The sequence below is a fragment of the Salvelinus fontinalis genome, chromosome 12 (assembly GCF_029448725.1).
Source record: "Salvelinus fontinalis isolate EN_2023a chromosome 12, ASM2944872v1, whole genome shotgun sequence".
Taxonomy (NCBI): Eukaryota; Metazoa; Chordata; class Actinopteri; order Salmoniformes; family Salmonidae; genus Salvelinus; species Salvelinus fontinalis.
In genome coordinates, this window is record NC_074676.1 from 26,064,445 (window position 1) to 26,090,184 (window position 25,740).

Genomic DNA, 25,740 nt, shown 5'->3' on the forward strand with positions numbered 1-25,740 from the left:
AGCAGCCTACTGCTCGGTGCGTCACCGTTGCATTGTGGGAAATGTAGTATTGGTGCGTGTAAAAGATCTGCGGGCTGCCGGCTTGCTGCGGTCTGCGGGCCGGTTCTAATAATAAATCAAGATCATCCCAGGGGCCGTAAAAAACCTTCTCGCGGGCCGGATGTGGCCCGCGGGCCTTGACTCTGACATATGTGCTATAGACTGTCTCATCGTTGTCGGTGATCAGGCCTACCACTGTTATGTCATCAGCCAACTTAAAGATGGTGTTGGAGTCATGCCTGGTCATACAGTCATGAGTGAACAGGGAGTACAGGAGGGGACTGAGCACGCACCATGAGGTGCCCCCGGGTTGAGGATCAGCGTGGCGGAAATGTTGGTACCTACCCACCTGGCAGTCCAACGGATGAATCTGGATTTGTACGATGCCAGGTTAATGCTACCTGCCTGAATGCATAGTGCCAACTGTACAATTTGGTGGTCTGGGGCAGTTTTACGTGGTTCGGGCTAGGCCTCTTAGTCCTAGTGATGGGAAATCTTATCACTACAGCATACAATGAATCCAGACGATTCTGTGCTTCCAACTTTGTGGCAACAGTTTGGGGAAGGCCCTTTCCTGTTTCAAAATGAAAATGCCCCCATGAAGAAAGCAAGGTCCATACGGAAATGGTTTTTCGAGATCGGTGTGGAAGAACTTGACTGGCCTGCACAGAGCCCTGACCTCAACCCCATCGAACACCTTTGGGATGAATTGGAATGCCAACTGCGAGCCAGACCTAATCTCCCAACATCATTGCACGACCTCACTAATGCTCTTGTGGATGACTGGAAACAAGTACACGCAGCAATGTTCCAAAATATAGAGGAAAGCCTTCCCAGAAGTGTGGAGGTTGTTATTGCAGTAAAAGGGGGACCAACTCCATATTAATGGCCATGATTTTGGAATGAGATGTTAGACAAGCAGGTGTCCACATACTTTTAGTCATATAGTGTATCTGTGACCAACAGATACATGTCTGTACTCCCAGTCATGTGAAATCTATAGATTAGGGCCAAATGAATTTATTTCAAATTACTGATTTACTTATATAAACTGTAACTCAGTAAATTCTTTGAAATTGTTGCATGTTAAGTTTATATTTTTGTTCAGTGTTGTTTAGTGGAGTTTGCCTCACTCTGCTCTGTTGTCAGCGAATGCACGATTCACAAATCTGCCCCCTGTAAGCAAATACATTGTTTTATTGAAATGAGCTGTTTTTGTCTAAAAATACTGTTTTGAGTCACAAAATCTTGACTTTTCCTCATTAAATATTTGCGATAATTACATTTTTTATTTTAGGTAGGTGACTGACAAGTGGAGTGGAGATGGGTAAAATCTGTGCATGAGGGCCCTCAGGGGGAACCCCTTCTATTTATGCCCTTATATGGAGCTTGATATCACAGATTCAACTTTTTTTGGGGGGGGGGGGGGGGTAGAAGTAGTGAGGATACTGAAGACAGCTCCATATATTGGCATATAATGAGTAGGGTTTTCCCTATGAGAGCTACATAAACGAATGATAGAAAATAATCACAAATCTGGTGGAAAAGTACACATTTCCTGACTCAAAACCAATATACTTTTGACAAAAATAGCAAATTTGGCCTACGCATTCAATAAAACAATGAATTTGCCAACAGTTTGCAGATTTGTAAATCATGCATTCACTGACAACGGAGCGGAGCGAGGTCTGCATCCAGGAATGTCACGAGTCACGTGACCTGTTTTTGCAGCTGTCTCAGTTCTGCAATCCAGGGAGAGAGAACGGAACTCCACTAAAATAGTTTCAAGGTTTGGAACCACTTGGGATATTCTGGATTTTGGGTAGACTTCTCCTTTAAGTGGGCGTGATGAGCAGCCTTTTTTCTCAGGTTGTGTCTGTATAGTTCTTCTGTTCCTCACCAAATTAAATGTGCCCACGGTCTTCAGCTGGACTCAACACTAGACGGTTAGTTTCTATTATTTTTACATTTGATTTTTTTTAAATTGCTGGTTTACTTCTGTAGTAGTAGCCTAATAATAGGGTACCGTATTCAGTATAAAATGTTTCTACAAGTCAATATGCTGGTAGTAGTTCCAAACTTGCTTCAGGTGCAACAATGATTCATTGTTGTGTCATTCACATAGTTGATCAGTCATAATGGCTCCAGAGAAAACAGCATCCACCAAAGCCCAGTTAAAGGTGAGGTTTCCAAACAGTTTACAACTACATGTTCTTGCACTGATGTCACTGTAACATAATTCCACTACAGTACAACATCCTAACCCTCAGCTGTAAATCTCTGACAGACTATAATAACAGTTATGTATATATGTAGCCTACTATAGTATGTATGCACATTGACAGAGTCGAGCGTGTCCGTCTCAGCTTGAGGAGTGAAATGTTGTTCCATGTCTCTCAGGACAATGTGTTTGTCAGACTCCTAAGCCTACCTGCAGTGAGCTCTACCTGTGAGGTTATTGAGAGGACCTACACTAGCACCAAGCAGACCCACCCGCTCCTCTGCTCTGTGTGTGGGGTGTATGAGAGGGGGGCCAGGACCGCAAGCAGTCTGGCAGTGTGGAGCATCCAGCCTGCCATCGACCGACTGGAGACCCAGCGTGAGCACTGATTCCCTGCCTTAGTGCTAACTGTCATCAATTGCTGCACTGCAAAAATTGTTAGTCACCCTGCCACCAGTCCAGACAAATAGATAGGCTGTGTAATCAGTTCAGTAACCATATGTTCAGCTACTACAGTACAATAGTCTATACTGCTTCACACTGCAGTACCATTACCTGATTGTGATGTTCATCTACTACAGTAACCTGAACATGCAGTACCTCAAAAGTAATCCTTCAATACATGTTGATGCTGTGAAGTGCAATGCATGACAATTAGCTCATTCTCACTGAGAGGGTTTGCTGTTTGTTTGATTATCTGTAGTGACAACAAATCCGTTGTGCTGTTGAGTCTGGGAATGTGTCCTGCCGTACGCCTGGGCTAGGGCCAGTTCTTAGTAGAGCCAGGTTTAGTAGACTGAGCCAGGTCTACAAGACTTGGTTTGACTGTTTCTATGTTCTACTTGTTGCTGGGGAGAACACACAGTTGTCATGAAACTCTCTCTGGGGATGTTACATTTCCTGGTTGTGAAATTTAATTTATATTGGATGAACTCTGTGTCCTGAACTCACATTCACAAATTGCAAAACTGTTCTCTGGTGACAAGTAAACTTTGACATTTCATAATAAATTGGGCAATTTAAATATTTCATTGTCTCACGTTCTAGCTTACTTCACAAACATTTTTTATGAACAAGCATGAAGGAAAATATTGAATCTGGAAATGCAATACAGCTTTGATCACAACCCATTGGCTCGTGAGGAAAAACGATCTGTTGTAATGAGTGCAATATAATGAAAGTACCAAGGCAGATTGAAGATTGCAGCTTGCATGTCACTAAGGTGTGCCATAGATATTCTGTCTCAGAGAGCAATACCATAATGACAATGATCTCATCTGCATTTTTGCTATCTTGCTCCTGGAGATGTTTAATAACGTATTATTTGTGATGAAATAATTTCAGAGTAGAGAACATCTTTCAATGTATTCAATACTCAGAGGTTATCGGCAGTGTAAAACACATAATGACCTTCTCTAAACACAATGTATTCAATACTCAGAGGTTATCGGCAGTGTAAAACACATAATGACCTTCTCTAAACACAATGTATTGTCTCTAGTTGTTGCTGCCAACAATCTGGCCTGTAAAGGGCTGGATCATCTGGAGGAGAAGATCCCAGCCCTGCAGTATCCCCCTGAGAAGGCAAGGAAGCTATTTTCTGAGTCAATTTAAAATGCTTGTTACACAGCATGACTTCTGCCCCTAAAACCTGTCTTTTCCCTCTGTTTCACACAGCTGGCATCTGGCATAGTGGATGCAGTCACCTCTACAGTGCAGACAGCTAAGGAGGGCATCGCCAGCCCCATCGCTGGCACCTCAGACAGGGTGCTCAGCATGGCATCCAGTTGGCTCCAGTTGACCAGGGGTGCCTTCGGTGATGGCTTTAGCTACGTCCTGAACAGCAAGCCTGTCCACCTTGCAGGGGAGGGAGCAGACACTGCACTGACCCTGGCTGAGAGTCTGGTCAACTATGTTCTGCCTGGATCCTCTGAGGAGAATGGTATACTTCACAAACGTGATGTTTTTTTCTTCTTACTGTGTTGAGTTAGTTCAGATAAGAACATGGAATGGGAGTATGACAGCTAAACATTTACAATGGTCTGTGCTATCCGTTAAGGGACGTCCCAAAGATCCCAGATTGCACTGACCCATTTAAAAGGTGACAGTATACTGTAGCTATTTCAACTTTCACCACAAGGTGGCAACCTACAATTGAGAAACAAAACAGTGGAGTGCTATGGTTTCATGGTTACAGCAGGCAAGCTGTAGTAGATGACTGGTGATAGGAGATGTTTTGTTTCAGGACACAGAAAGAACATAACAGCATGATTTAGACAAGTGAGATAAAATGAACATCTCTAAGCAATGTCTGAAGATGAGATGTTCTCTAGCACTTGCACTAGACACAACAACCTCTTCACCCTCCACATGAGGACTCATACATGAGTCAGTCTGTTACAATCTAAGGGAAATATATTATATTCAACAAAATTAGCCAAGACATACTTGGCTTGCCAAATGGAACCATATCGGGCTGTTAGAGAAGGTGCCAGACCATAAGGAAATCTATAAAGAATCCCCATACCATACCTGTAGAACAGGGGTGTCAAACTAATTTCCCCCTGCGGGTAGCATTTGGTCTTCACCGAGGTCTGGAGGGCAGCACTTCAAATGTATTATATTTCCTCGCAGTCAATGTGTAGAAAATTGTAGCATATCCATCACTTTTGGAATTTGATCAGTGTTAGCATTTTACATTATTTGTCAGACACTCTTATCCAGTGACACTTACAGTACATAATCATATTTGTTTTTTTATACTATTCCCCCATAGGAATTGAACTCACAACACTGACATTGCAAGGGTCATGCTCTACCAACTGAGCCACACGGAACCTTTAGCAAGCTGGACAGAGTGAAGAGACTATAAATGTAGAACCATTGTCATTTCTACAGTTTAAATTTGGTTTTAGTCATTTCAATGTTAATTGAGATTATTCTTATTTTTTTTACTCAAACCCCCTGCCTGCCAGACTGAATGGGCTCTTGAGTTTGACTTGACTGGCTGTTGAACAATCTATTATTTGCTTTTATACTGTGCGAGGGGGCACAATGTATGGGCACTTCTGTCCGGTCTGCAAATGTCATTATTAAGTCAATGACCCCCATTTTATATAATTTGTATTATTGGTTCCACCTGTGGCCCTGTCTAGCCAGACAAGTCACTTGGGTGTTCTCCAGACTAATCCTCCTGCTCTGGGAGTACAAGTGATCCAGTCCTCAGATAGGCAGGCAGGATAAGCACTTGGCCCTGTCTGACTGAGGTTAATCAACCCATCCCATGCCCACCACTCACACAGTGTGTGGTATATAGGCTCTCTGAGGTGAGCCATCTCGTACAGAGAACATGCTGTGCTGCTCTGATGATTAGAAAGCTGGTGTTAAGAAACAATTCTTATTTGGGAATTTCAGTACTTCCACTGAACATTACACACAAGTTCCCACGTGGTTCTCTTAAAAACCTCTTCCAGGTAAATTACCCTGTTTTTGCCCACTAACATTTTTGCTTATAAATTGATCTTAGGACACCTTAGATCAAAATGGCTTGCATTGAGCAGTAGCCCTGACTCTCATGGGCACAGGAGTTTGTCTCATCTGCCTTTTTATAAAGGCACTAACAAAACAAATGGCTGTAATCCTTACATCTTATCGCAGCAAGGGAGAGTGATTTTGTCACTGTAGCACATTTTTGGTGAAATTTTATAGCCAATAATCTAAAATAATTCATAGATTTGAAACCTTTCTGTTTGTCATAGACGGACAAGATTAATATGAGATGAAAGGCGAGTTCCTATTGAGTTCTGGAAGCCAAGCTAGAGCTCTGAGCCGTTCACAGTGGGGGGGGGGGGCAGGCAAACGTTTTGATCAGGAAAGACCTTTAGGAAATATGTACATTTTCTTTAACACTAAATGTACAGATATGCATTTTAGAGATTTTATAAGGAAGGTGAAATCTAATTGTATAAATTGACTATACAATATATAGAAAAAAAAGTAATCTCAAGCCTAATTTACACAATTTAGTTGAATAGGAAATGCATTATGATAAAAATTGAACATTTTATACATTTGTATTGTATACTTAAGCTTGTCCTCAAAAGAAAGTGACTACACCTCAGCAATATAACTGTTTTTACCAGAAAGGTTAGATGGTAACCTTTCTTGGAGTGTGCAGCATTACTAGTTATTGTTTATGTCCCTCTCATGACAAATAATTACTTTGGGGGATTACATAGATTACATTTAGTTACCTTTAGTTAAGCTTCTTCAGGCTAGGGTCTTTTTTTCTCCACTTCCTGTCTGACTGATGTGCTCAAAGTAAAGTGCCTGTTACTCAGGCCCAGAAGCCATGATATGCATATAATTGGTACCATTGAATAGAAGACACTTTGAAGTTTGTAGAAATGTTAAAATAATGTAAGAGACTATAACACAATAGATATGGTAGGAGAAATCCCAAAGAAAAACCAACCAGAATAGTTTTTTTTGAGAGCCCATGCTCTTCCAATGGAACGTTTTGGGTCATATCCAAATCCAGCTCCCAGATTGCAATTCCTATGGCTTCCACTAGATGTCAACAGTCTTTATTCAAGGTTTCAGGATTGTTTCTTCCCAAACGAGGAAGGATTTTGAGTTTTAATACTGGGAGTCAGAGTTTGAAATCAGTCTGTGCGTGCGCGATGAAGAGGACATGCACCTGCTAATTTTGCTTTCCTATTGAACATATTTATTTCTGTATGAAATATTATAGTTTAATTACATTTTAGGGTACCTGAGGATTAAATAGAAACTTAATGTTGACTTTTTAACAAAGTTTAGAGGTAGCTTTTGGTTTCCTTTCTCTGCATGTTGAACGAGTGGATTACTCAAATCGATGACACCAACTAAATAGACTTTTTGGGATATAAAGAAGGATTTTATCTAACAAAATGACCATGCGTGTTGAAGCTGTGATCCTTTGGATTGCAAATCAGAAGAAGATTTTCAAAAAGTAAGGGAATATTTAATTGACCGTTTGTGATTTTTATGAAACCTGTGCTGGTTGAAAAATATTTTGATGGCATTTTTGATGATATTTTCAAACAATCGCATGGCATGCTTTCGCTGTAAAGCCTATTGTAAATTGGACAATGCAGTTAGATGAACAAGACTTTAAGCTATTAACCGATATATACGACACTTGTATGTACCTAAAAGTTTAATATCGATAATTTGTATGATTATTTATTTGAAATGCGCGCCCTCCAATTTCACTGGAAGTTGGCGACAGGTGTCCCGCTGGCAGGATGCCTAGCCCTATTAAGCAATGTTCTCAGAACGTTTAGAGACTGTATAGTCCTCTTTTATGTCAGTTATTGGAAATATTCAGAATGTTTTATTTTGCATAGTAACATCAATAAGCTCTAAATTCTTAAACTTTCCATAAAAACCACAGGAACTTTAGGAAAGCTCAGAGAACAATCTAAGAATGTCATTTTAAAATAAGGTAGCACTATTATTACAAGTCTTATTGAAACATTTAGTAAAAGTATTTTTTAAAGTTATTCACAAACCTCCAAATGACCTATAATTTATGTTCTCAGATTGTAAATAAAACCTGTATGGAAAACCTTATCGGAACCAGAATAAAACATTCTCAGAACCTCCCTGCAACCTAAAAATTATTGTTTCCAAAACAGGCAAAATGTTCATGTACATTTCCACCACTTCCAAGGACCCAAATGTGCTAGCTAGTGACCAACTACAGAATGTTACATCCCCATTCCACACAGTAAGGCCAGAAGTGTTTACCTACAACAAGACCAGTCAAAGGTTTGGACACACCTACTCATTCCAGGGTTTTATCTTTTCTTTTTACTATTTTCTACATTGTATAATAATAGTGAAGACACCAACACTAAGAAATAAAACATATGGAATCATGTTGTAACCAAAAAAGTGCTAAACAAATCAAAAATATATTTGAGGTTCTTCAAAGTAGCCACCCTTTGCCTTGATGACAGCTTTGCACACTCTTGGCATTTGCACACTCGATTGTTGTATGTGTGGGGTACAGAAATGACGTAGTAATTAAAAAATCATGTTAACCTTTCACGAGTATCTACCCCGGGTCCGGGAGCACCCCCCACCCCCCCACACTGAGTAGCATCGCTAGCATAGCGTCACAATTAAATAGTAGCATCTAAATATCATTAAATCACAAGTCCAAGACACCTAATGAAAGATACAGATCTTGTGAATAAAGCCACCATTTCAGATTTTTAAAATGTTTTACAGGGAAGACAAAATATGTACATCTATTAGCTAACCACGTTAGCAAAAGACACCATTTTTCTTTGTCCACCATTTTTTCTCAACACCAGTAGCTATCACCAATTCGGCCAAAAATAAAGATATTGATAGCCACTAACCAAGAAAAAACCTCATCAGATGACAGTCTGATAACATATTTATGGTATAGGATAGGTTTTGTTAGAAAAATTTGCATATTTCAGGTATAAATCATAGTTTACAATTGCACCCACCATTACAACTCGACTAGAAAAAATACAGAGCAACGTGTATTACCTAATTACTAATCATAAAACATTTCTTAAAAATACACAGCTCACAGCAATGGATAGACACAGATCTTGTGAATTCAGACAACATTTCAGATTTTCTTAGTGTCTTACAGCGAAAACACAATAAATCGTTATATTAGCATACCACATGTGCAAACGTTACCAGAGCATTGATTCTAGCCAAAGAGAGCGATAACGTAATCATCGCCAAAATGTATTAATTTTTTCACTAACCTTCTCAGAATTCTTCAGATGACACTCCTGTAACATCATATTACAACATACACATAGAGTTTGTTCGAAAATGTGCATATTTAGCCACCAAAATCATGGTTAGACAGTGAGAAGTTGCCCAGCTGGTCAGAAAATGTCGTGCGCCATATTAGACAGTGATCTAGTCTTATACATAAATACTCATAAACTTGACTAAAAAATACAGGGTGGACAGCGATTGATAGACAATTTAATTCTTAATACAATCGCTGAATTACATTTTTTAAATTATCCTTACTTTTCAATACAGGTTGCGCCAAGCGAAGCTACACCTAACAAAATGGCGGCATAAGCGTTTCACATTTTTCGACAGAAACACGATTTATCATCTTAAATATTTCTTACTATGAGGTGATCTTCCATCAGAATCTTGGGCAATGTATCATTTCTTGGGTCTAATCTTCTTTTGGTCGAAAGATGTCCTCTTGTCTGTCGAAATGCCCACTAACGTTCGACCGGGACCCCAAAACGTGCCCGGCGCTTCAAAGTGCACAACAAAGCAATGCCTCAAAATCGCACTAAACGGATATAAATTGCTATAAAACAGTTCAAATTAACTACCTTATGATGTTGTTAACGCCTATAACGAGTAAAAACATGACCGGAGAAATATTACTGGCTAAAACAACAGGTTGGAAGGAGGCGAGTCCGACATCCTTCGTGCGTCAGGCGCAGGCAGCCAAAGGAAGTTACTTCCGGTATTTGGTGATTTATAGAGGCCATGATTGCGCAATCGACTCCATTCAAAGCGTCATCACGTACTGACATCCAGGGGAAGACGTAAGAAGTGTCTGTTTCTCCATAGCATTTACACGGACCTTTAAACTGACTACAGATCAGGGGCCAAGATGTCTGAAATCGGACTCCCTGTCATGAAAAATGCTGTAGAAGAAGTTCTGTTCCACTCAGAGACATAATTCAAACGGCTATAGAAACTAGAGAGTGTTTTCTATCCAATAATAATAATAATATGCATATTTTACGAGCAAGAATTGAGTACTAGGCAGTTTAATCTGTAGAGCAAATTATGCTAATGCGAAACAGCACCCCCTATAGTCGCAAGAAGTTAAACACCATTGCACACTGAGTCCATGCAACTTATTATGTGACTTGTTAAGCACATTTTTCATCCTGAACTTATTTAGGCTTGCTGTAAAAAAGGGTTTGAATACATTTTGACTTAAGACCATTACAGATTTCCATTTTTTATTATTTTGTAAAAATGTCAAACAATTCCACAGGTCAGTGACAAATCTAAATTTGTATTAATTTTAAATTCAGGCTGTAACACAACAAAATGTGGAAAAAGTCAAGATGTGTGAATACTTTCTGAAAGCACGTACCTTTTTCAGAACTCATGGACATAAGACATAGCCACTCAAAGATTGACCTTCTGCTCACAAGTAATGAACTGTAACATTGTCTGTCAGTAAACAAGATACAGTATTTATGTAACAGCTATAGAAGTTTGGAATCTAGTAGTTCTCACAAGTTTGTTTGCTTTTTCTAAGTGAGGGTCCATTCTATTTGTCCTTCATCAGGAGTGGTCAGCGAATGATGATATATGATGCTTTGAGTTAGAGATTGTTGAGTGAAAAGGATACATTTTGTATCCATTTGTCCAGCCGTTGAGTGCTCTTTATCTGTCCCACAGAGTCGGCTGCTTTGTGGGAGCAGGAGTCTGGTGTCAGTGCTCCTGGCCTTCCGCCCAGCTACAGGAGGCTTGGGGCTCTGGCCAGCACAGTGTGTCGACGTGCCTACAATCAGACAGCAGCAACGCTCCAACACGCCAAGAGTCAAGGTCAGGACCTGGTCACACACATCTCCGGTGTGTCTCCACTGGTAAGAGCCAGCTGTCTGTTTAGTCTCAGCCGCAGACACTGTAAATAATTGTGGAGGAATTAAATTAAAACATCACATTTTCGCTGATGGGATCTAGATACAGTGGAATTGGCCAATCAAAATAAAATGTGGCAGCCCAATTTAGGTTCTACAGTCAGTCCAAATAAGGGAAAATGTGTGAATTTTGACCTCTGTTAGCCCAATGTAGAGTTGTTGTTGCGGTCATCAGGGAGAGGGAAGAGCATGCCTGTGGAAAGACTCATATTAAATGTATTCCTATTACTTACAGCCAGCGTATCATTTATTTATTTATGACTGAAAGATTGACACAATTCTATCCATCATTTTGACATGTGAATTACTTGATGTGTGTTCAATTATGAAATTAGGTATAATTATTTGGGTTATTACTAGAGTAAATGTGTACTCTCTCGGAGGTTATGTCACACACAGTCTAAAGCCATAATTCATTCCAAATCCCTCTCTGGGAATCACATCAATTACAGTAGTTCTCAATAACAGCAGGGGTTACTGGAGTATGACAGTTGAAATCCCAGCTGATATAAGCATTGAAGAGAGACCCAAGGAGAGACAGACAAGACAGCCAGAGTTACACTGAGTGTACAAAACATTAGGAACACCTTCCTAATATTGGGTTGCAATCTGTTTTTCCCTCAGAATTGTCTAAATTCGTCGGGGCATGGACTCTACAAGGTGTCGAAAGCGTTCCACAGGGAGACTGTCCCATGTTGACTCTAATGCTTCCAAACGTTGTCAAATTAGCTGGATGTCCTTTGGGTGGTGGACCATTCTTGATACACACAGGAAATCCAGCAGCGTTGCTGTTCTTGACATACTCAAACCGGTGTGCCTTACACCTCCTACCATACCCCGTTCAAAGGCACTTAAATATTGTGTCTTGCCCATTCACCCTCTGAATGGCACGCATACAGGATCCATGTATCAATTGTCTCAAGGCTTAAAAGTATTATTTAACCTATCTCTCCCCCCGCCCCCCCCCCCCCCCCCCCCCTCCTGGATCTGGGATCCTCCTCATCAGAAACGTTGACTAGCATAGCCTAGCCTAGCGCCACAGGGAATATCATATAATATAATTTCATGAAATCACAAGTCCAATACAGCAAATGAAATATAAGCATCTTGTGAATCCAGCCAACATGTCCGATTTTTAAAATGTTTTACAGCGAAAACACAACATATATTTATGTTAGCTCACCACCATATCCAAAAAAACACAGCCATTTCTTCACAGCAAAGATAGCTTTCACAAAACCCACAAATAGAGATAAAAATAATCACTAACCTTTGAACAACTTCATCAGATGACAGTCATATGACAGCACGTTATACAATACATTAAATAAAGTGGCTTTAACAGTTGACATCAATAGGGGATCATAACATTCACCTGGTCAGTCTATGATTTGATTTGTCATGGAAAGAGCAGGTGTCCCTAATGTTTGTACACTGTATATCCAGTGTGTACAGCATTAGCAATTAGGCCTACAGGGATTGGTCTTTTTTGCTCTTTGCATCCCTTTACTTTTAAAAGTAAAATGATTAGTCCAATTCAAAATGCCTGTAATTCACATGACACAATAGCTCAATATACAGCACCCAATTGAATTGAAGGTACTTGAATCCTTGAACTTATTGCTTACCCCGTTTTGGTATCTACTGACACTGTAGATATTTTTGGTTGTAGGGACTGTACTCCCCAAGGTGTAGAAGTTACCTTTTTACACACAGATTAATTCAATGAAGCAGATGGTCCTTTTATGTATTTATTGCAGTTGTCTTAGTTAGATTGCTTTTTCACAGCATTCCTTTTGATTTAAACAAAACTTTCCGTATGTTTGCCCGTGGAAGAAGTGGTAACATTCGAGAGAGAGAGGGGTCCTCAAAGTTGACCCATTTTGCATACCCCCCCATATTATGAGACATCCATTTCATCACTGTAAAAGATAAACGTGTCACGATCGTTATGAGACGAATGAGTGGACCAAGGTGCAGCGTGGAAAAAAGACATATTCTTTTAATGAAGAAAAGCAAACACTTATTAAACGAACAAAAAGAACTAAGTGCACACATGCAACATAGAACATAGACAAAACACACAAACATCCCCCATGTCACACCCTGACCTAACTAAACTAATAAAGAAAATCAATATAACAAAGGCCAGGATGTGACAGTACCCCCCACCCCCCCCCCCCCCAAAGGTGCGGACTCCGGCCGCAAAACCTGACACAGAAGGGGAGGGTCCAGGTGGGCCTTCCTATGGCGGCGGCTCGGGTGCGGGACGTGGACCCCCCTCCACCATAGTCACTACCCGCTTTGGTGGTGCCTCTGGAACGGCGAGTCCCGGACTGAATACCATCCCAGGGGGCAGCTCCGGGACTGAGGGGCAGCTCCGGGACTGAGGGGCAGCTCCGGGACTGAGGGGCAGCTCCGGGACTGAGGGGCAGCTCCGGGACTGAGGGGCAGCTCCGGGACTGAGGGGCAGCTCCGGGACTGAGGGGCAGCTCCGGACTGGCGGATCCTGACTAACTGACGGCTCCGGCGGATCCTGACTAACTGACGGCTCCGGCGGATCCTGGCTGGCGGACGGCTCCGGCGGATCCTGGCTGGCGGACGGCTCCGGCTGGTCATGGCTGGCGGACGGCTCCGGCTGGACCTGGCTGGCGGACGGCTCCGGCTGGTCCTGGCTGGCGGACGGCTCCGGCTGGTCCTGGCTGGCGGACGGCTCCGGCTGGTCCTGGCTGGCGGACGGCTCCGGCTGATCGGGACAGAGGGGCGCCTCTGACGGCTCTGGGCATACTCTGGCTGGCTGAGGCGCACAGTAGGCCTGGTGCGTGGTACCGGAACTGGAGGTACTGGGCTGAGGACACGCACCATAGGGAGAGTGCGTGGAGGAGGAACAGGGCTCTGGAGACACACTGGAAGCCTGGTGCGTGGCGTTGGCACTGGTGGTACTGGGCTGGGGCGGGGAGTTGGCGCCGGATATACCGGACCATGCAGGCGTACTGGCTCCTTTGAGCACTGAGCCTGCCCAACCTTACCTGTTTGTATGTTCCCCGTCGCCCGACCAATGCGGGGAGGTGGAATAACCCGCACTGGGCTGTGTAGGCGAAACGGGGACACCATGCGTAAGGTTGGTGCCATGTATGCTGGCCCGAGGAGACGCACTGGAGACCAGACGCGTTGAGCCGTCTGGCTCAATACTCAATCTAGCCCTGCCAGTGCGGGGAGGTGGAATAACCCACACCGGGCTATGCACACGTACAGGAGACATCATGCGCTCTACCGCATAACACAGTGTCTGCCCGTACTCTCGCACTCCATGGTAAGCATAGGGAGTTGGTGCAGGTCTCCTACCTGACTTCGCCACACTCCCTTGTAGTCACCCCCTCCCAAAGAAATGTTGGGGTTTTACTCACGGGCTTCCAGCCTTGCTTCCGTGCTGCCTCCTCATATCGCCTCCTCTCGGCTATAGCTGCCTCCAGCTCTTCACGAGGGAGGCGATATTCTCCCGGTTGTGCCCAAGGTCCCTTACCATCCAGTATCTCCTCCCAAGTCCAAGAATCCTGTGTATATAGCTCCTGCTGCTGCTTTACACGCTGCTTGGTCCTTTTGTGGTGGGTAATTCTGTCACGATCGTTATGATACGAATGAGTGGACCAAGGCGCAGCGTGGAAAAAAGACATCTTTTAATGAAGAAAAACAAACACTTATTAAACGAACGAAAACAAACGATCGTGAAGCTAAAACGAACTAAGTGCACACATGCAACATAGAACATAGACAAAACACACAAACATCCCCCATGTCACACCCTGACCTAACTAAACTAATAAAGAAAATCAATATAACAAAGGCCAGGGTGTGACAAAACGGTTGAGTTTGATATCTTTCAAACAGGTTACAAACAGGGTTTGAATACAAATTTAACTTAAATATGTTTTTGTCAATTTTCATATTCGCATATGTTGTAGCTTAGACTCTATTTGACATCATCTGAGGTTTTTGTGTTGTGCCCACCAATCGGTTGAGAAGCAACATGTTCTTGAATACAGGGTGGGTATAATTTCAATCATAGAAATATAATGAACTTATCCCTTCAGACCACTGCAATTTAGCTGTTACACCATTGAAATTTAATTTGAATTTACATTTTTACTTCTATTTACTACCACAAAGATGGCCGCCGGGCCACCCACAGTTGAATGTCAACTTCATTGTTTGTCTATTCTATATTTCTATGGTTTCAATAGGTTTCCTATAGAGGATTGACAGTATAATTTAAAACGGATATTCCTATTCAAATCAACATTCTCTGATGTGTGGATCTCCAACCATTTTTGAAAGTTAAATAAAAGCATCAATCTCAACCGCTTATCTTTTCCAGTGACGAAGACAGGGATGTTTGATAGTATGGTGGGGTATACAAAATTGGTCAACTTTGAGCACCTTTTATCTCTTGAATGTTTTGGCATTCTACAATGGGTAAATATGTATGGAAGGTTTTGTTCAAATCAGATGGGGTGCTGTCAAAGTGATTAAATTCAAATGGATTTACCCAGGTGTGTTTGAGAATGGCTGTACATAAGATGGTGGTCTGAGTCGATACAACTTAGTGGCCTTGTGTCTGACGTCAGCCAATAAATGCAAAAGCTTAGCGCTTTTGAATGGATATTCTCACAGTTGTGGGTTTGATAAGGCTTACAGTAGTTCTAGATACTACTCAAACTATTATAAATAATCGACTGGAACAGTGTGCGATCCAAGCCATTTTTTTTAACCTTCTTTCATAATGACATAGAAGCTTCTAAAATATGACTTGTAACTGAGTAATTTTATTACTGTAACTAACATTTTAGTTTTTTGCAAATATGTTATGGATGATTAAAATTGACTTTGAAAATGTACTGTTCCCTGCCAGACTGAATATGCCATGAAGAACCTTGAGGCTGTGGAAACAGTGGGCCTGTTCTTTCAGAGCTCATTGATGGGATTCTTCAGTTGGGAGGAGCAGAGAGACAAAGCGACAGAAGCAGAGTTTCAGAAGGTTATGAACCCTTACATCGTACCAGCCTTAGAGCAGGTCTCAAACATAATGCACATCACCATATTTTTTTAATAGTAAATTAGGTCATTTCATTATTGTCATTAGAGGATGTTTTACTGTAAAGTCTTTGCTCCCTCTGTGCTACAGTATTTCTCTAGATTGATGTGGTCATGTCTGCCCCACTCAAATATGCCTAAAAGTCTCCCAATGCGATCCTTGATGTACCTCATGGTATTCTCAGAATATTTAATCAAATACTGTATACATTCTTAACATTCAGCTCACATTCCCTGAGACTACCCCTACTGAAGTATAATTGAGGGAGTGGATAAAGAAATCTGAAGTGCTGTTACACAACATACAGAATCTGGCCTCTAGGTTCACCCTAGAAGACAGCCAAGACAATACCCATATGTACAATACATGTTGTACTGTTTATGTTGATTTACTGCTCAGAAAAGGCTGCCTGGTTAGCAGAGTATAATGAGCCACACCATGTGAGTAGGTGGTGTTGTTGTATGGTAAAGAATTGTTCAGATACTCACCTTGTATTACATTCATGTCCCTGTGTTTCAGAGTGGTGGTGGGCTGCAGCGCCTGGTGAGTGGCCTTGGTTATCAGCTGCAGATTAACTACATGTCAGTTGTGTCCAGTGTGAAGAGTGCCCCTCAGACCACCTTTGGCTTGGCTAAGAACGGTCTGGGTGCCGTGTTGGATACCTTGGGCAGCGCCCGGGAGCGTGTGGTGAACAGCATCTCCTATTATGTTATGGTGAGTCACTCCGTCATCCCTGCCATCCCCTGATTTGATTTGGCCCTCACATACATGCATTGATTCTATCTGGCTTACCCTTCACTTGAACCCCTCATGTGGGGAAAGGAGGGAGCTGCTCCATCCCCCAACCCAATCATCCATTATCTGTGTGATCATAACACCAGCTCAGCTCTTCAGAGAGGGCCGGATCACATACTGTAGGAAATAATCAGATCAAGAAGTGGTTAGAATGCTCTATATGGCTAAGTGACTACATATTGGACATGATTGTGGTGTGTACAGATGACCTATTGCATATACTGTACCTCAAAGGATTTGTTCAGGAAGTGAAGTCACCCGTTTACGGGTACAGTTGACCACTGGCACAAGTGGTTGATGTATTCTTCTAATTAACAGTTTTTGTATGTAAACTAAAGGAACATTTTGTTCAGGGTGGCCCCACTACATGCATATTTCAACAATCTGCAGTGTCTTTATAGGCCCTTGACAAGGCTTAATTTCAGACATTCTTATTTAGTGATTTCAGTTTCAAATCAAATCAAACTTTATTTGTCACATGTGCCGTATACAACAAGTGCAGACCTTACCGTGAAATGCTTACTTACAAGCCCTTAACCAGCAGTGCAGTTCAAGAAAGAGTTAAGTAAATATTTACCAAATAAAGTAAAAAATTATATAAGTAACACAATAAAATGACAGAGGTTATATAGAGGGGATACCGGTACGGAGTCAATGTGCGGGGGTACAGGTTAGTCGAGGTAATTTGTAAAGTGACTATGCATAGATAATAAACAGAGAGTAGCAGCAGTGTAAAAACAAATGGAGGGGGGTGTCAATGTAAATAATCCGGTGGCCATTTGATTTAATTGTTCAGCAGTCTTATGGCTTGGGGGGTAGAAGCTGTTTAAGGAGCCTTTTAGTCCTAGTCTTGGCGCTTCGGTACTGCTTGCCGTGCGGTACGGTAGCAGAGTAAACAGCCTATGACTTTATTGACTGGAGTCTCTGACAATTTTTGGGGCTTTCCTCTGACACCGCCTAGTGTATATAGGTCCTGGATGGCAGGAAGCTTGGCCCCATTTATGTACTGGGCCGTACGAACTACCCTCTGTAGCTCCTTAAGGTCAGATGCCAAGCAGATACCATATAAGGTGGTAATGCAACCGGTCAGGATGCTCTCGATGGTGCAGCTGAATAACTTTTTGAGCATGTGAGGACCCATGACAAATCTTTTCAGTTTCCTGAGGGGGGAAAGGGGGTTGTGGTGCCCACTTCACGACTGTCCTGGTGTGTTTGGACTAATGATCATTCGTTGGTGAGGTGGACACCAAGGAACTTGGAAACCTCGACCCGCTCCACTGCAGCCCCGTAAACTGTTCGCCCTGCCTTTCCTGTAGTCCATGTTCAGCTCCTTTGTCTTGCTCACATTGAGGGAGAAGTTGTCCTGGCAGTCTCTGACCCCTCTATAGTCTGTCTCATCGTTGTTGGTGATCAGGCCTACCACTGTTGTCAGTAAACTTAATGATGGTGTTGGAGCTGTGTTTGGCCACGTAGTCGTGGGTGAACAGGGGGTACAGGAAGGGGCCAAAGCACACCCCTGAGGGGCCCCAGTGTTGAGGATCAGCGTAGCAAACGTGTTGTTGCCTACACTTACCACCTGGGGGCCAGCCCGTCAGGAAGTCCAGGATCCAGCTGCAGAGGGAGATGTTTAGTCCCACAGTCCTTAGCTTAGTGTTGACTGGTGTTGAACGCTGAGCTGTAGTCAATGAATAGCATTCTCACATAGGTGTTCCTTTTGTTCAGGTATGAAAGGGCAGTGTGGAGTGTGATTGCGTCATCTGTGGATCTATTGGGGCATTATGCGAATTGGAGTGGGTCTAGGGTATCCGGGAGGATGCTGTTGCTGTGAGCCATGACCAGCCTTTCAAAGCACTTCATGGCTACGGGGAGGTAAACATTTAGGCAGGTTACCTTCGCTTCCTTGGGCACAGAGACTATGGTGGTCTTTTTGAAACATGTAGGTATTACAGACTCGGTCAGGGAGAGGTTGAAAATGTCAGTGAAGACACTTGCCAGTTGGTTCATGCATCCTGGTAATCCATCTGGAGCCGCAGCTTTGTGAATGTTGACCTTTTTGAAGGTCTTGCTCACATCGGCTACCGAGAGCGTTATCACACAGACGTCCAGAACAGCTAGTGCTCTCATGCATGCTTTAGTGTTTGCCCTGAAATGTGCATAAAAGGTATTTAGCTCATCTGGTGGGCTTGCGACACTGGGCAGCTCGCGGCTGAGTTTCCGTTTGTAGTCCATAATAGTTTTCAAGCCCTGCCACATCCTACAAGCGTTAAATCCGGTGTAGTAGGATTCAATCTTAATCCTGTATTAATGCTTTGCTTGTTTGATGGTTCGTCTGAGGGCATGGTGGGATTTCTTATATTCATTTACCAGCGTTGGGCTAAATCGTCTGCTAAATCATTGCCGCCACTCCAAAAATTATGAAATGTTTTTTTTATTTTTTATAAGTGTATGTTTATGTAGATTTTTTTTATTTGTGCCTTCAGAAAGTATTCACCCCTTTAGTTTTGTCACTGGCCTACACTAACCCGTAATGTCAAAGTGGAATAATAAAAATTTTGAATTAATTAAACGTGAAAATCTGAAATGTCTTGAGTCAAGAAGTATTCAACTCCTTTGTTATGGCAAGCCTAAATAAGTTCAGGAGTAAACATTTGCTTAACCAGTCACATGATAAGTTGTCTGGACTGGGCACCTATTGGTAGATGGGTAAATTATATAAAAAACTGATATTGAAAATTCCTTTTGAGCCTGGTGAAGTTAACTACACTTTGGAAAGTGCATCAATACACGTCCTTCCTAACTCAGTTGCCGGAGAGGAAGGAAACTGCTCAGGGATTTCAGGTTACTTTAAAACAGTTAATGGCTGTGAGAACTGAAGATGACAACATTGTAGTAACTCCACAATACTAACCTAATTGCAGAGTGAATAGAAGGGATCCTGTACAGAATAAAATATATTCCAAAACATGCATCCTGTTTGCAACAAGGCACTAAAGTAGTACTGCAAAACATTTAACTTCTTGTCCAGAATACAAAGTGTTATGTTTGGGGCAAATTCAATACAATACATTACTGAGTACCACTCTCCACGGAATTTTGAGGAAATTTTAATTATGAGATTGCTGTTTGAATTTGGCGCCCTGCACTTTCACTGGCTGTTGTCATATCGATCCCGTTAACGGGATTCCAGCCATAAGAAGTTTCAAGACACTAACAGCTTACAGACGGTAGGCAATTAAGGTCACAGTTATGAAAACTTAGGACACTAAAGAGGCTTTTCTACTGGCTCTGAAAAACACCAAAAGAAAGATGCCCAGGGTCCCTGCTCATCTGCGTGAACGTGCCTTAGGCATGCTGCAAGGAGGCATGAGGACTGCGGATGTGGGCAGGGCAATAAAATTGCAATGTCTGTACTGTGAGATGCCTCAGCCAGCGCTACAGGGAGACAGGACGGACAGCTGATCGCCCTCGCAGTGGCAGACCACGTATAACAACATCTGCACAGGATTGGTACATCCGAACAGCACACCTGCGGGACAGATACAGGATGGCAACAACTGCCCGAGTTACACGAGGAACGCACAATCCCTCCATCAGTGCTCAGACTGTCCGCAACAGGCTGAGAGAGGCTGGACTGGGGGCTTGTAGGCCTGTTGTAAGGCAGGTCCTCACCAGACATCACCGGCAACAACGTCGCCTATAGGCACAAACCCACCGTTGCTGGACCAGACAGGACTGGCAAAAAGTGTTTTTCACTGACGAGTTGCGGTTTTCTCTCACAATGGGTGAAGGTCGGATTCGCGTTTATCGTTGAAGGAATGAGCGTTACACAGAGGTCTGTACTATGGAGCGGGATCGATTTGGAAGTGGAGCGTCCGTCATGGTCTGGGGGCGGTGTGTCACAGCATCATCGGACTGAGCTTGTTGTCATTGCAGGCAATCTCAAAGCTGTGCGTTACAGGGAAAACATCCTGCTCCCTCGTGGTACCCTTTCTGCAGGCTCATACTGACATGACCCTCCAGCATGACAATGCCACCAGCCATACTGCTCGTTCTGTGCGTGATTTCCTGCAAGACAGGAATGTCAGTGTTCTGCCATGGCCGGCGAAGAGCCCGGATCTCAATCCCATTGAGCACGTTGGGGACCTGTTGGATCGGAGGGTGAGGGCTAGGGCCATTCCCCCCAGAAATGTCCGGGAACTTGAAGGTGCCATGGTGGATGAGTTTGATAACATCTCACAGCAAGAACTGGCAAATCTGGTGCAGTCCATGAGGAGGAGACGAACTGCAGTACTTAATGCAGCTGGTGGCCACACCAGATACTGACTGTTACTTTGATTTTGACCCCCCCCCCCCCCCCCCTTTGTTCAGGGACACATTATTCCATTTCTGTTAGTCACATGTCTGTGGAAATTGTTCAGTTTGTCTCAGTTGTTGAATCTTATGTTCATACGAATATTTACACATGTTAAGTTTGCTGAAAATAAACGCAGTTGACAGAGGACATTTCTTTTTTTGCTGAGTTTATAAAGTACATTCGGAAAGTATTCAGACCCCTCGACTTTTTCCACATTTTGTTACATTACATCCTTTTTTTTTAAATAGATTTTTTTTTATATCCCTCATCAATCTAGACACACTATCCCATTCTGGCAAAGCAAAAACAGGTTTAGATATTTTTTTAACTAATTTTTTTAATAAAATGCCCTGGAAATATCACATAAGTATTCAGACCCTTTACTCATTACTTTGTTGAAGCACCTTTGGCAGCGATTACTGCCTCGAGTCTTCTTGGGTATGACACTACAAGCTTTGCACACCTGTATTTGGATTTTCTCCGATTCTTCTCTGCAGATATCTAGGTTTTGTGTGTGTATTCTCCTCAGATCTCTGTTCAGTACCACCAGGCAGAGGCCTGACCCTGCTGTTTGCTCTGTTGCCTCTGTTAAAGCCCTCATTATCACCCTGTGCATAGAGAGATGGCTTACAGAGCTGTCACAATACAGCAGTGTAGCGCTCACTGACAGACAGCTCCAGACCAGAGGCACCCGTCTCCTGTCACCTGACTAAGAAAGAGCTTAGATTTATCTCACAAGAAACAGAATAACTGAAACCCAAACGAGTGGAATCTTTTCTGTTTATCTTGATTGATGCTAGACAAAAAGGACTGCCAGTGTAAAGTGTCATTGTGCTTTCTTAGCGAGTACCGCTTCCTCATCATTCAGCTCACACTCAGGCTCACGCTGAGGTGCAAACCCAGGAACTCTGCTTTCTAGCACATGACCTCCCTCCTGAAGCTTCTTACCAGTCACGCAACGTGAAAAGCTAGCTTTTCAGCGGTGCAAGTTGGACACTTAATGAAATCATCCAGTGTTACTGAAGTAAATTGACTAGCAGTGAATTTACTCTGCACAGTGAATTTTCACCCATTAGAAGCAGAAAGAGAGGGGAGAAGGATTATGGGTACCAGCTCCCTCAGTGTCAGTCTGACTGCCTGACCAGCATAGGAAGGTCTTAGTGGGTGTGCAGCCGCTGCACTTGAGGAGAACAACTCTGCAGGGGACCTTAATGTTCTGCTGGGGAGTATTCAGGCAAAGGGATATTGGATAGCTGGCATTTTATTTATTATCAATTAACACGTTTCTTCAGGTTTTTCTCCAGCAAAAAGGTCCCCTTAACCTTAACCACACATTCCAGACCCCCTGCTGACCGTTGTAACAACTTTTATTGGGAGATTGAAAGTCAATGTTAGGACAGGTTGGCATACAACGTCTTAACGTTGGACTAAGCAGGGGATGTTGATTGCAGTCTGAGATGTGGCCTAATTAACTTCTGCCTAGTCTGTTATATTAAAGTAATATTATTTTGACTCTATAATTTTTTGAATGCACGAACCTCTTAGCTGAGAGGTTCATCTAGCTAGTGGTTAGATGGTTATTTTTTTTACATTGTATGGTTATTTTCTTTACATTGTATGGCTCCTCTATTGGAGGAAGGTGAGAACTCAATGTTGTCTCTGGCACATGTATACACTCACTCATAAATTCCACCCTCATGATTTTTTTTGGGGGGGGGTGGCATTTTTTTTTGCAATGGAAATGTATGTAAAGCACCTCAATCATTGGTCTTAAAACGTTAATGCCTTAGGGTTCTCTTTGCAACTTGTCAAACAGGACTTGGATGTTATTTGATGCACCATGGTCTAGTAAGCAGTGGACATCCTTCCCACCCCACTAGTTTTCATTTCTCTAGGTACGGACTCATACAATAATATGATCTTGTTTATATACAAATCTTGATCATGCGTAAACAGAACTATATACACAAACACACACACACACACACACACACACACAGTTAAAGTCGGAAGTTAACATACACTTAGGTTGGAGTCATAAAACTAATTTTTCAACCACTCCGCAAATGTCTTATTAAACTATAGTTTTGGCAAGTCGGTTAGGACATCTACTTTGTGCACGACACAAGTAATTTATACATTAATTGTTTACAGACACAGTGAATTCTAAGTGAAAAAACCTATCACAATTCCAGTGGGTCAGAAGTTTACATACACCAAGTTGACTGTGCCTTTAAACCGCTTGGAAAATTCCAGAAAATGGTGTAATGGCTTTAGAAGCTTCCGATAGGCTAATTGCCATCATTTGAGTCAATTGGAAGTGTACCTGTGGATGTATTTCAAGGCCTACCTTCAAACTCAGTGTATCTTTGCTTGACATCATGGGAAAATCAAAGGAAATCAGCCAAGACTTCAGAAAAAAATTGTAGACCTCCACAAGTCTGGTTCATCCTTGGGAGCAATTTCCAAACGCCCGAAGGTACAATGTTTATCTGTACAAACAATACTACGCAAGTATAAACACCATGGGACCACGCAGCCGTCATACCGCTCAGGAAGGAGACACATTCTGTCTCCTAGAGATGAATGTACTTTGGTTTGAAAAGTGCAAATAAATCCCAGAACATAAGCAATGGACCTTGTAAAGATGCTGGAGGAAACGGGTACAAAAGTATCTATATCCACAGTAAAACGAGTCCTATACCGACAACCTGAAAGGCTGCTTAGCAAGCAGTTTTATGGCGGTTCCAAAACCGCCATAAAAAAAGCTAGACTATGGTTTGCAACTGCACATGGTGACAAAGATCATACTTTTTGGAGAAATGTCCTCTGGTCTGATGAAACCATAATAGAACCGTTTGGCCATAATGACCATCGTTATGTTTGGAGGAAAAAAGGGGAGGCTTGCAAGCAGAAGAACACCATCCCAACCGTGAAGCACGGGGGTGGCAGCATCATGCTGTGGATGTGCTTTGCTGCAGGAGGGACTGTGGCACTTCAAAAAACAGATGGCATCATAAGGCAGGAACATTATGTGGATATATTGAAGAAACATCTCAAGACATCAGTCAGGAAGTTAAAGCTTGGTCACAAATGGGTCTTCAAAATGTACAATTACCCCAAGCAGTCTTCCAAAGTTGTGGCAAATTGGCTTAAGGGTACCAAAGTCAAGGTATTGGAGTGGCCATCACAAAGCCCTGAGCTCAATCCTATAGAAAATTTGTGGGCAGAACTGAAAAAGCGTGTGCGAGCAAGGAGGCCTACAAATCTGACTCTGTTACACCAGCTCTGTCAGGAGGAATGGGCCAAAATTCACCCAACTTATTGTTGGAAGCTTGTGGAAGGCTACCCGAAATGTTTGAACCAAGGTAAACAATTTAAAGGCAATGCTACCAAATACTAATTGAGTGTATGTAAACTTCTGACCAACTGGGAATGTGATGAAAGAAATAAAAGCTTTAAAAAAATCATTCTCTCTACTATTATTCTGACATTTTAAAATAAATTGGTTTTCCTAACTGACCTAAGATAGGGAATTTTTACTAGGATTAAATGTTAGGAATTGTGAAACTGAGTTTAAATTTATTTGGCTAAGTTGTTTGCAAACTTCTGACTTCACCTGTGTGTGTGAGTGGCCTGCTGGAGGTCATTTTGCAAGGCTCTGGCAGTGCACCTCCTTGCACAAAGGCGGAGGTACCTGTCCTGCTGCTGGGTTGTTGCCCTCCTACGGCCTCCTCCATGTCTCCTGATGTACTGGCCTGTCTCCTGGTAGCGCCTGCATGCTCTGGACACTACGCTGACAGACACAGCAAACCTTTTTGCCACAGTTCGCATTGATGTGCCATCCTGGATGAACTGCACTACCTGAGCCACTTGTGTGGGTTGTAGACTCCGTCTCATGCTACCACTAGAGTGAGAGCCCCGCCAGCATTCAAAAGTGACCAAAACATCAGCCAGGAAGCATAGGAACTGAGAAGTGGTCTGTGGTCACCACCTGCAGAATCACTCCTGTTTTGGGGGGTGTCTTGCTAATTGCCTATAATTTCCACCTTTTGTCTATTCCATTTGCACAACAGCATGTGACATTTATTGTCAATCAGTGCTGCTTCCTAAGTGGACAGTTTGATTTCACAGAAGTGTAATTGACTTGGAGTTACATTGTGTTGTTTAAGTGTTCCCTTTATTTTTTTTAGCAGTGTATATACTGTACGCTGGATTCATTCAAACTACCAGCATTATTTATATTAAAGTGGAACTTCACCTGCTGATTTGGCCTTGTTTTTGGCTTGCTCCTCAAATGCTGGCAGCCATGGCAGAAGTGAAATGCGAGTTGGCTTGGGGGTTTGATTTGGGTGTGTCCTTGGCACCACCAAGACGCATCCATCTGTCAACCATGCTCAGTTGTTTTCCTCCCACTCAATCACAACAAACAAACCTCCTTCAGATTGAGTTCAAAAACTATTGGCAGATGTATGGTGAGATAACAGAGGAAGTGAGCTGCCCA

The 25,740-nt window shown here is 42.6% G+C and overlaps 1 protein-coding gene across 1 annotated transcript in view; it reads left to right on the forward strand.

Moving 5' to 3' along the window:
• The first annotated feature begins 1,699 nt into the window (after positions 1-1,699).
• Positions 1,700-25,740, forward strand: part of plin1 (perilipin 1) — a 36,290-nt gene continuing 12,249 nt past the window's right edge. Inside the window, exons 1-8 of the mRNA XM_055940202.1 lie at positions 1,700-1,985; positions 2,165-2,219; positions 2,440-2,638; positions 3,762-3,844; positions 3,938-4,202; positions 10,754-10,941; positions 15,905-16,030; positions 16,607-16,801. Coding sequence (XP_055796177.1) covers positions 2,178-2,219; positions 2,440-2,638; positions 3,762-3,844; positions 3,938-4,202; positions 10,754-10,941; positions 15,905-16,030; positions 16,607-16,801 — 1,098 coding nt within the window. The 5' untranslated portion in view covers positions 1,700-1,985; positions 2,165-2,177. The remainder of the gene's footprint in view (positions 1,986-2,164; positions 2,220-2,439; positions 2,639-3,761; positions 3,845-3,937; positions 4,203-10,753; positions 10,942-15,904; positions 16,031-16,606; positions 16,802-25,740) is intronic.